The sequence below is a fragment of the Alligator sinensis genome, unplaced genomic scaffold (assembly GCF_000455745.1).
Source record: "Alligator sinensis unplaced genomic scaffold, ASM45574v1 scaffold162_1, whole genome shotgun sequence".
NCBI classification, from domain to species: Eukaryota; Metazoa; Chordata; order Crocodylia; family Alligatoridae; genus Alligator; species Alligator sinensis.
This window is the reverse complement of record NW_005843376.1, coordinates 161629-172409: the sequence shown is the minus strand read 5'-3', so window position 1 is coordinate 172409 and position 10781 is coordinate 161629. Positions and strand designations below refer to the sequence as shown.

The 10781-nt window shown below is 45.1% G+C and overlaps 1 protein-coding gene across 1 annotated transcript in view; it reads right to left on the bottom strand.

The window, feature by feature from the left end:
- Positions 1–5790: 5790 nt before the first annotated feature.
- Positions 5791–10781, bottom strand: part of LOC102379502 (C-type lectin domain family 2 member L-like) — a gene marked incomplete at its 5' end in the record, with an annotated part of 18334 nt that continues 13343 nt past the window's right edge. Inside the window, one exon of the mRNA XM_025195041.1 lies at positions 5791–10107. Within this exon, the coding sequence (XP_025050826.1) occupies positions 9966–10107 (142 nt within the window). The remainder of the gene's footprint in view (positions 10108–10781) is intronic.

The window sequence follows — 10781 nt, the reverse complement described above, 5'->3', positions numbered from 1 at the left end:
ATTTAGAACTGGCCAATAGCGGGACACAAATTTGCATTCAAATGGCAGGAACTCTCTTGCACCGGGGTTTTCTGTTGCAGCAGAAAAACCTTTGCTGTGCAAGAGGCTCTCATGTGGCGGGAAAATTCCATCGTGCCGAGGCACCAAAATCATTGGGTCATGACACAAACCACTTTTCACAGCTGGGTCTATGCATGCACTTCATCAGCCTCCTAGGTAGCGGGTACAGAAACTCATGGACTCCATAAATTTGGACACACCGTGACCTGCCGGACAACTGACACCAGAGGTACCCCTGCATTTTTACCTGTGCTGCTACATCCCTCTCCCCCCACTACCCCAGCCTGTCCCTCACCCCCTGACACCTCCATTTCCATTTTCACTGCCTGGCTTTCTGGCCTGCATTGCATGCCAGACCAGCCTCTGGCTTCTTTACTATTCCTTTCATCCAGGACCAGGAGATGCACCAACTGCAGGTACTTCCTCAGCCTGACAAAGGGGTTTTCAAACTGGAAGCTTCCTAAGATATATATTTTTAGGTATTCCTTTTTTTCATAATAAACATATGGACATAACAACACAAGATAAGCCATCACAGACCATGAGTAACATCATATATCCAACACAACATCTTTACTTCTTGCTGTCAATTCCTTTATAAAACAACAGGCTTTGTGACAGGTCCGTTTGGGCACCTTTGATGCTGCTGCTGCTGCTACTGGTATCGAGCCAGCTAAGTTATTTTGACCTGCCGTTGTTTACAGTGGTGGATTGACCTGAGGTTGTAGGGGAGGAGGAGACCTCACTGGGCCACAGTGCCGTGTTGTGCAGAGGCCCCAGCTCCAGTGAGGGCACACCTGAACACAAGTACACACACACATACACAGTCACACAGTGAGAGCACACCTTAACAGACATGCTAGAGAAGAAGCAGGTCCTACTTGAGAGGAAAGAAGGGCTCTCTGACAGTTTGGCTACCTGAGATGCTGCTGGTGCTACTGCTAGTGCAAAGTCAGTCACTAAGTTATTTTATCGGTTGTCATGTAAAGCGGTGGACCAGACTGAGGCTGTAGGGGAGGAGTAAGCCTCACTGGGGCACACTGCCATGTTGTGTAGAGGCCCAGTGCCGGTAAGGGCTCACCTTAGCACACACACAATGTCACCCACCAAAGCCAGACTCCCCCCGCACCTATCTCCTTGACAGCTGGTAGGCTTCATGGCCTCAGCAGGGGCTAGCAGGCCTGCAGCTTTCACCCTGCTGTGCCTTAACACACACACTGTCACCTATGTCACGAGTTTTACTTGTCTGCAGCTTGGGGTGCAGTTTACCCCAAGCCCCTGCATCTATCTCCTTGAAACTTGGCAGGCTGTGTGGCCTTGGCAGGGGCTACCACCCCTGCAGTTTTCAGCCCCCTGTGGTATAACACACATGTGGCATGAGTTTTGCTTTCTGGACTTTGAGGTTCAGTTTCCCAGAAAGCCCGGCACCTATCACCTTGATACCTGGTAGGCTTTATGCTCTCTGCAGAGGCTACCAGCCCTGCAGGTTTCATCTGAATCAGACAACAAACAACAAAGTTATAGATATTTCATTGATTCCCCGTTATACTCCATGGCTGAATCTCCGAATCGGCTCTGAATCGAAGCGGAAAAACAATTTGGAGATCTGAATCAAATCACTGGCATCCAAATCTGCTGAATCCAGATCCAAATCTAATAATTCCCATCTCACACAGGCCTATGAAGCAGCTGCAGTGTCACCACCTGAAGCTCTGGTTTGGTATTTCCCTAACAAAACAGCTTTTCGTTAAAAAGGACCCCTGTCACAGATTCCTCAACGGGGGCCCTTGCTTGGGGCCCCCAGCCTTGTGCAGTTTCTTTTTCTTTCTCAGGCAGTATCACTGAGGACATGGGAGGAGCTGCAATTAGCAGTGAGATCAGTGAAGGGCTGCAGAGTGGCCTGGTGTTGTGGCTGTTGTCATGAAGGAATTGATCTGTCTCCATACTAACTTCACACTCTGGCCTCCCCATCACCCAAACCCCAGCCCAGGGTCTCCCCTTGAGCTGTCCTTCCCAGTCCAAGTGGAGAAGATACCTGTGAACTGTCCCCAGTTAACATCACCCTGGAACCCTCCCATATAAAAGTGTCAGGGCAAAGCCCAGAGAGCAAGGACCAGAGGCTGAGTGCAGGGCCTAGGAGAGAAGATGGATTTCTCAGATGACCAGCTAGGTCTCTGCTACATGGCAGCACCAAGTCCTATGGAGCCCTGGAGCTTCATGAAGGAAGCTGTCCCAATGGCAAGAAACCTCTGGAATGGAACCATCAACAAGGAAGGAAAAGGAAAAGTCAACTCCACTGGCATCCTCCTCTTGACTAAATGCACGGAACATGGACTCACCATCACCAACACCTTGTTCTGCCAGGAAAACAGGCACAAGATATCCTGGCAGCACCCATAGTCTAAGCATTGGCAACAAATAGACTATGTCATTGTTCATGCCTTGGATTGCAAAGATGTCTACATCACCCGAGCTATGCTAGGAGCTGATGACTGCTGGACTGAACATAATCCACTCATCCACTCGGTTATTTCACTCAAACTGGCTCCCAAAGGCAGCTGCAGCAGAAGCAATGCTGCTGGAAGATCAACATTGAAGGACTCAAGGACCCAACCAAGCAAGATGTCTTCCATGAGTGCCTCAACAAAAAACTGGTGAATTCCAATCAACAAGAATGGGAGAATGTCAGCAGTATGCTGGGTGCCCTCAATGCCACCATCATCAGTGCCTGTAAAGAGACACTTGGATTCTCTACCAGGAAAAATCAAGACTGGTTGGATGAGAATGACCAGGAGATCCAAGAGTTGATCAATCACAAGTGCAAGGCCTTTTGTGCTTGGCAACATGGCACTAACTCTAAGGAAAAGGAACTGAATCTCCAGGCTTGAGCCATCCTGCCACAGAAGCAGATCCAGAAAGGCTACAGTGGTTATACACCCCTTTGGCTGTCAAGAGCTCCACCCTAATCCACCAAATGCATGTGCTATGTATTGTGATTATGCACCTCTGTTCTTTATATTAGTTCTTGTCTCGGGCGGCCGGAGCCGACCAGAGGATCACTAATTTAATTGGACGTCAGGCGGGCTGGCGATGGAGAGGCGAGACAGCTTATTGGTTTTAAAAAATTGCTTTTACTTACACCGCGTGGAATGGCAGCGCAGGCCTCGAGGTAGCTTGCTTGCGTTGTCACGGACAGCAAAACGAGTTACAAGTTAACGAGTTTACGAATGAAAAGGAACCTGCAGGAAACGAGGGGGGTACGTCAAGGACCCGGTGACGGGGAGATATTGGTGGGTGATCGGTCCGCCAAGTTTCCTCAATCGCGCTACAGCGTTCTCCGTAGTTACTCTGCCGTGTGCTCAGAGGTCTCTGACTTGGGCGGAAGCTGCATGAACTTTTATATGTCCGGAGTGGCCAATAACAGACCGCTAGGTAGGAATAACTAATGAGGCGGAACGTGACCAAATTTGAAAGTAACTGCGGTTATTCAGGGCAGTTCTATTGTGACAGGGGCACTCAACTCATTTGGTTATGACAGTTCTGTGAAAGTTCATATTAGTCCTGTGAAAGTTCTGGCGTCTTTGCCTTTATCAGCACTGTCTTCTTTCCTTTCCCCCTCCCCCACTTCCTCCATCTTCCCTTTTTTGTATTTAAATCACTCCTTCATATTTGAAAACCTGCTCTTTGCATGTCCTTTCATAGCATCCTACAAAGTGAGCTAGCGCTCAAAAAAGCTGTAGTTAGTCTATAAGGTACAACTCTGTCTTGCCCTTTACTTGACTTCAGACTAACATGACTAGCTACTCTCTTCTTTAGCATAGTTCTTTGTATTTGTGTTCCCTGAATTATCCAGAAACTAGCACATCACTGACACTGCATGGAGAAAACAAGATACTGTGCAGTACTTTTGCATGAGGTGAAGGCAGTTTCACTCACAAGACATAGGCTTTGAAAGGGTTTCTAACTTACTCTCACTGTCCCCAGAGTCTGCATGGTACTGTTCCTTCTGGCTGCAGTCTGTCCTCTGCTGGATTATCAAGAAGCAGCTCTACTAATGTCTCTGTTACATGCTTTAGATTTGGAACACCTTCCAGAGTCTCTGAGGGAGGCTGATGAGGAGAAACTCAGGACCTTTCCACTGGTGCTCATGTGGAAAGCTGATGAAGCCATGAGTTTTGGAGAGGGTGAGGCAGGAGTTATGGATACCTGACTGTCCTCAGGAAAGGCACCTCTGCATAGTGAAATAAAGGTAAGGCTGTACGCTTATATAGGCATGCTTCTGCTAACTTCAGTCTCACTTGCATAGGAAAGAAGAGAAAGGAACGTACAGCAGCAATGGCTTCAGGCTGGGCCAGCAGCCTAATGACATGTTTTCTGAGGGCCTTGAAGGCCTTTAAGTCTGACTTTGCTGAAGAGTGCCCAACAGACACGATGACACGTGAGTTCCTAGCACACAACTTCTTATCTACCGAACACAGCTCCAAGTGTTGTGCAGTTGATCACAGGAAATGCGCACGTGAATATTCTTCCCATGGTGCTTACCAACCAAAAATCAGGCTGATATATTTGTCTTCCTTGGCTCCATTTGACTATCAGCAAGTCTTTGAAATCTGGCAAGAATGCATCCAGGACTGGAGGTCTTTGTGCCAGGGAGCTGCAAAATACAATGTTCCAGGATGCTGAACAATTGAAAATGTGACTGTCTACATGAATTAGACAGTTTTTATCTCCTCAAAAATATCCCAAGTTCCAAGATCCTGCTGTTTTAAATACAAAATTATATTTAAAAGAGCCTACTGGTCTCATTTCCTTACAGTTATGCTTTATTTTACCAACAGGACAAGCAAGGTTTGAAGATCCTCACTTCAGATGTGATGGTGATGCGCACTGTGGAAGGGCGCATTCTCTAACCCCCTCACTTGTATTTGTGAGCTGTTCACAACCGACAAAGCACCCAGCTGCTGTTAATGGGATTACTCCTTTGCCCTGCTCACCAAGAGGAGTCAAGGGCCCTAGTTGCATAGCACTTTGCTCTTTGGGTACTTATACTGTAGTAACTTTAAAATACCTTCCTTTATAATCCACCTGTGCTTCCAACTCTTCACAGTACTCCCCTTTAACACTTGAACATTTCCAAAATATTTTTTTTTCCATGAGTGAAATTTTGAGAGAGTTTAAGAAAATTCCCTTAAGAGTGAGAAGGACTGACAAAACATGCACTGTTGATGGTTAAAAACAACTGTCAATGTATCTGCTCTCCATGTGACACTAAAAGAGTCAATAAGTCTTACTGGCAGCATGTATTTCACTACAGTTGCAAAAATCCAGGTGTAAAATGCCAGGGTTATAAAGGCTTAGAGAATGCCATGCAATTGAGCAGTAGGAAATTTGACTGTCTCCTACAAATGCATTATTCTAAATGTAAGCAGGCAAGGTTCTTTGGGTAGGTGTGATATCTTTTATTAGACCAAGTGAGTAGTTGGAAAAAAGTTTTAGCAAGCTTTCTAGCACAATCACCCTTCTTCAGGCATAGGGAGTCTGCTGTTATGAGACTCCAAGGAATAAGAGAAGCTAAAATTGTGGCAGGATGCCAACTAGAATGTAAATAGGTAGAAATTAGGAAAACATTTATTCCAAATATTTATTCTAAATATGTATTTATTTATTTATATTTTATTTATCTGTCTATTTATTCTAAATATTTATTCTATTTATTCAAAATATGCCACTATTATGTAAAGGACATGCAGCATTTTAAGAGTGCAATGTGTTTTGGAATCCACTTTAAATATAAGCAAAAACAGAAGTTTCATTAAAAAAACCCTTAAAGTTAAGAGCTTTTTTCATATTCCAATTTTACACAGGACTTTTCAGATGAGATAACAAAGCATTTTACTGATTAAGGCTGCTGGATCATATAACACACAGCCATATGCTAGAGAGACATTTGTTCTTTTTGGCAAATTATTAATTTATCAAAAAATGAAGTTTTCAGAAGACTGGACTTCTTTGAGAATCCAGGTCAAGTTTGGCAAATAGTTTCTATTGACAAAAATGTTGAAAAAGCCTGTTTCAACAGTTCATTTCAACATAATGCTTTCATTTAAAATTTGACATTAAAAATAAAAAGGTTTTAAAAATATTAAATTGTTTCATTTTCAATCAAATGAATTTTTTCGCCTCTATCAAACCTAATGTTAACCTTTTCTTTAGTTTCACTGACATGATTAACATTTCAGGGCCACTTGAACAAACTCTTTTCAGTGTTGTTTGGTTTGTCTTGGGTTTCTTTTCATGGGTTCATGGGATTATGGGTGTTACAGAACTAAAAATTCCATTACTTTCAAAATACTGGTCCACACATACACAAGGAATGGATCAAGATATATTCTCTGTAGTGATCTCTGTCAGAAAATCTTTCAGGGTAACTGAAAATAAATTAATCCTCTAAGATGGGCATTTGTCTAAAGTTGTAATTTTCATCCTTTTTAGATGAAAACTTTAGATCTTTAAAACTTTTAGATCCCTCCAAAACTTTAAAAAAATGTAGCAGTGGTCAGTAAAAAATTGTTATATCATGTATATTATTTTAATATTATAAAAGCCTACATCTGTCTGTCTGTCTATCTGTAACACTTTATTTGTGTTCTGGTTGGCTGACAGAAACAGCCAATCAAAGTACTCCAAAAGTGGGGGAGCGCCACTATGATTCCGAAGCCACGTCGAGGACCAGACAGAGGGTGGGGGAACCGAGGCCAGTGGCAGCATGGGGCAAGAGGCAGAACAGTGGCAGCATGGGGTATTAGGTGGCGGCACTCCATCCCAGCTCCCTCTCCCCGTCATTCTTGATGAGCAATTGGCTAGTAAGCACTATATTTACTGCACTGCCACTGCTGCCATGGCCACACGGAACTGTGCTACATGCCTTCTAAAAAGCCAGATCAGTAAGCGGATGTGGAAGGAGTGTGTGCTCGCTTCCACCGCCTTACCCAGTCCAACCCTGCAGTCTCCCCCATATTAGATATGCAACAGATACTGTCCCTGCCACAGGATTACCTGGCCAGTTTTGCACCCTGGGTGGTGGCAATGTATGGTGCAGGGGCAGAAGCCAGAGGTTTGCTGCTGCAGGTTAGGATGTCACCTTTTTTTGCCATCATATGCTGAGTGGCCAAAAAAGCATTGATTTTCCCCAGCAACAGGGAAGTGACATCGCCCCCCTGCAGCAGCCAGCCTATGGCCACTGCTCCTCTACCATGCTCCACTGCTACCATGCTCCACTGCTGCTGCTCTGCCCTTTGCATTTCCAGAGACAAGTCCAGAGCCAATGCAGAGGAGTGGGAAGGGGAAGGGGGGCAGGGGGAGACAGGGGAGGGTGAAGCTCACCCCAACTCCATTATGGTGCTCCCTGTCTTTAGGCAGTGTCCACTCATCCATCATTGTGTTACTAGTCCTTGTCTTGGAACAGGAAGCTACTACACTGTCAACACTATACATAGAGTGGACATAACTAATAGCAGATAAATAGGAGTGCAAACCTGAGCTAGCCCTGAAAATCTGTCTCTGGGAATTTGCTTTGTTGTGCATCACAGAGCTGGAGCTGAGCTTTCCCAGTTCTCACAAGTTGGCTTGGGACAGTTCCTTTCCCTGTACAGTGACTGGACCACACTAGCACATTTTGAGCAGTCACTGTCCCATATACTGTGCTTGACTACAGCATTCCCTGCTTGTGCCTGATTTTTGAAAGATAACTCAGCAAAGCAATGAATGGGTTCTTGTCTTGAAAGAGCACCCTGAGGCTGCTTCCTCTGCCAGCTGCAGGCCTAAATGGGAACTGGTCCTGCCTCATGTCACTCAGGGATACACCTTTCAGGACACACCTTTGGACAGTTTCCCCCACATGGGATCCTGAAACACCAAAGGAAAGGTATCGTCTAGATGTCCTGGAACCAAGCATTATGGTACCAAGTTATGCAGTTTCAGGAACTGCCCAACTCCCATTCTTCAGTCCAGGTTGAAAGAGGGTTGCACGGCAACAGCAGCCAGTGACCTGAGCCCCATAGCACTCATATGTAACAAAAGCACAGTCTTCATCTCAAAGAGGTTATTAACTCAGCCAGGGAAAGCAAGGGAGTGGGGAGTGGGTAGTGGAATGAGAACAGGAAAGGAAACACAAGGAAGCAATGAGGGCAGTATGATCAGCTGGAAGCAGTCACTAGAGCACACCAGTCACCTGATCATGGTGAAGTTCTTGCTTCATGGCTCACAGACCTCTCCCTTTCCACTCTGAACACAGCTGAAAGGTCACTGTTTTGTAGGAAGATTTTCTTACCTCTCTAAAAATAATGCATCTAAATGTATTAAAGGCACGCTGCATTTATAAGGTACAATGATACTGAAGCATAAGTTTTGTATTAAGGCAGCACCAATCAAATTTTCCCATTAGTGAAATATCTGAAAATAGAAATGAGTTCCATAATTTGCTCTTTGTGGACCCACAAGTCTCTCTCTTCCTGTACATTTCACTGACTTGTTCAACTTGTCCCACAGGTTCCACTTATCTTTAGGACACACCAAGAAGATAGTGGCAAGCGGTGCTTCCCAGGGACAGCTCCACAGGCAGTCATGCCATGCCCCAATGAGGTCCACTGTCTCCAGGGAGAAAGGGCTTTATGTCTCCAGCACACACTTCTTCAGCAGTCCTCAGCTCATGCCTGTGCTCTGCTGAGCATCATCTGGTCCACTGGGAGAGCCGTGGAGGAAGGTGCTCAACTTTGACCAAACCATGAGGAAAGCGTGAATGCTACATAAGGGTTGGTATCAGAATACAGGGCAAAGCAGGTACAGGAAAAACTGACCATTTCAGTGGAAACACTACTCACATGGAAACCCACAGCTGGAGGCAGCAGAAAAGGCCTCGAGAGCACATCACCAGCCTTGGGAGGGGCAATTCTTACCATTAATTGTTTTGTCTCTCTTTCCTACCTTTCTAGAGGCAAGAGAGATATTACTGACGGTCCAATGCATTTCACTTCTGCCTGGAAACAACTTGTCTCACAAGTCCTAGTGAAGTTTTTGTTTCTGACTCTTTCTCCAGATTATATTTGTTATTGTGTATTTAGTGGAAAGGAAACCCAGAATGCAGTGTATTGAAAGGGATCTAGTAGTGTTAGTAAGCAGCTAATTAGACATTGCTAATGACAAACAAAATGGCTAATTCAATTTCCAGAAGAACTTGGAGATGCATATGAAGACATATCCCATAAAACTTCATAGTAGTGATGTTCCATGCCTCTTTCCAAACCAGATAGTGTTAAATAAGGAATCCTACATTAGTAGTGCAAGTTGTACTGAAATCAGAAAGAAAAGGTGCAAAGGTTTCAGTTATTGAGAGGAAGAGAGGATTAGACAGGAAACACTAGAATAACTAGATAAGAACATCTTATAGAACCACAGAAGTGGAAGGTGCCTCAAAAATCTCCCACCAGCCCAACCTCCTCCACAAATGCAGGATGTCTGACAAACATTTACACTGACACACATGGCGTAGCTAAATGGAGCTGATGATAACACTTGCCAAGTGTGTGGGATCACGAGAAAGGAGGGGAAGAGAAGAGCTGCCCAGGATGCTCCAAAAGGGGTGAGTAGGAGAGAACTTGATTAAAATAAGAGCAAAGGATATAGGCTGATTGCACCAAGTGCCTGGCAACTAACCTGAATTACTCCAGAAGAGTCTCCCCAGTAAACATGAAGAAGCAACAGGGGTTTCCTTCAAAGATCGGCAGTACCCACTTAGAACACAGGAGGTACAGGCTGGCAGTGAAAAAGGGAATGGGCATGAGCCAGGGAAACAGGAAAAGACAAGGAGTAGGTCCCCAACACTGTCAGCTGCTGCAGTTGCCAGCTGGTCATGAAGTTATGTATGAAAGGCCAGGTGGTCCCAAGTTATGGGTCTTTTTACAGACCCAGTTCCTGGTTAAAGAACACCCAGAGAACGAGATTTCTTCAGATTCAATGTAGGCACATTCTCCTGAACGTTTCACTTGCCACCTGCAGGAAAGAAGGGAAAGGATTATTACCTTGAAATCCTAAATCAAATAGTTCTATCAGATGAGGAGGCACTTGTCTGGTAACAGCCCCTCTTGTCTACTCTTTTTGTATGACCCTCCTCACTTACTGCAGCAAGATTTTTGTAAAGAGGAAGATGGGGACTCAACCCTTATACACCAGCTTTCCTAGTAAAAGTGAGAACCAATAAAGGACTGAGATGCCTGTTACGTCTCAGCTGTGTGTTCTTGGGCAACCCTGGCACAGGACACAGCCTGTCTGACTCGCAAAGGACTCACCCCCCCTCCCTTCCTCTACATAAAGGAAACTGATTAAGATGCAGTGAGAGACACACCTAAGACCCTCCAGATAAGGGTGACAAGAGTGAAACAACTGCCCTAGGTCTCATTTGCATCCGAGATGGAACCAGATGACCATTCATTTACATGAGAGATGGAGAACAGAAAGCCTGAAGCAGAGACTGCAGTGAATTCTGGGATCAGAGAAGCAGAGGAGCACTGCATGATGGGGAATCTGTGCTCCAAATGCTAATCAACCCATGTTCACACACACCCAGCTCAGCATTTATCAGACCAATTCTAATCTGGATTCACAAAGGACTTTCCCCACCCCCAGACACACACACACCCCTCTAAGTTTAATAGGCATCTCGGGCC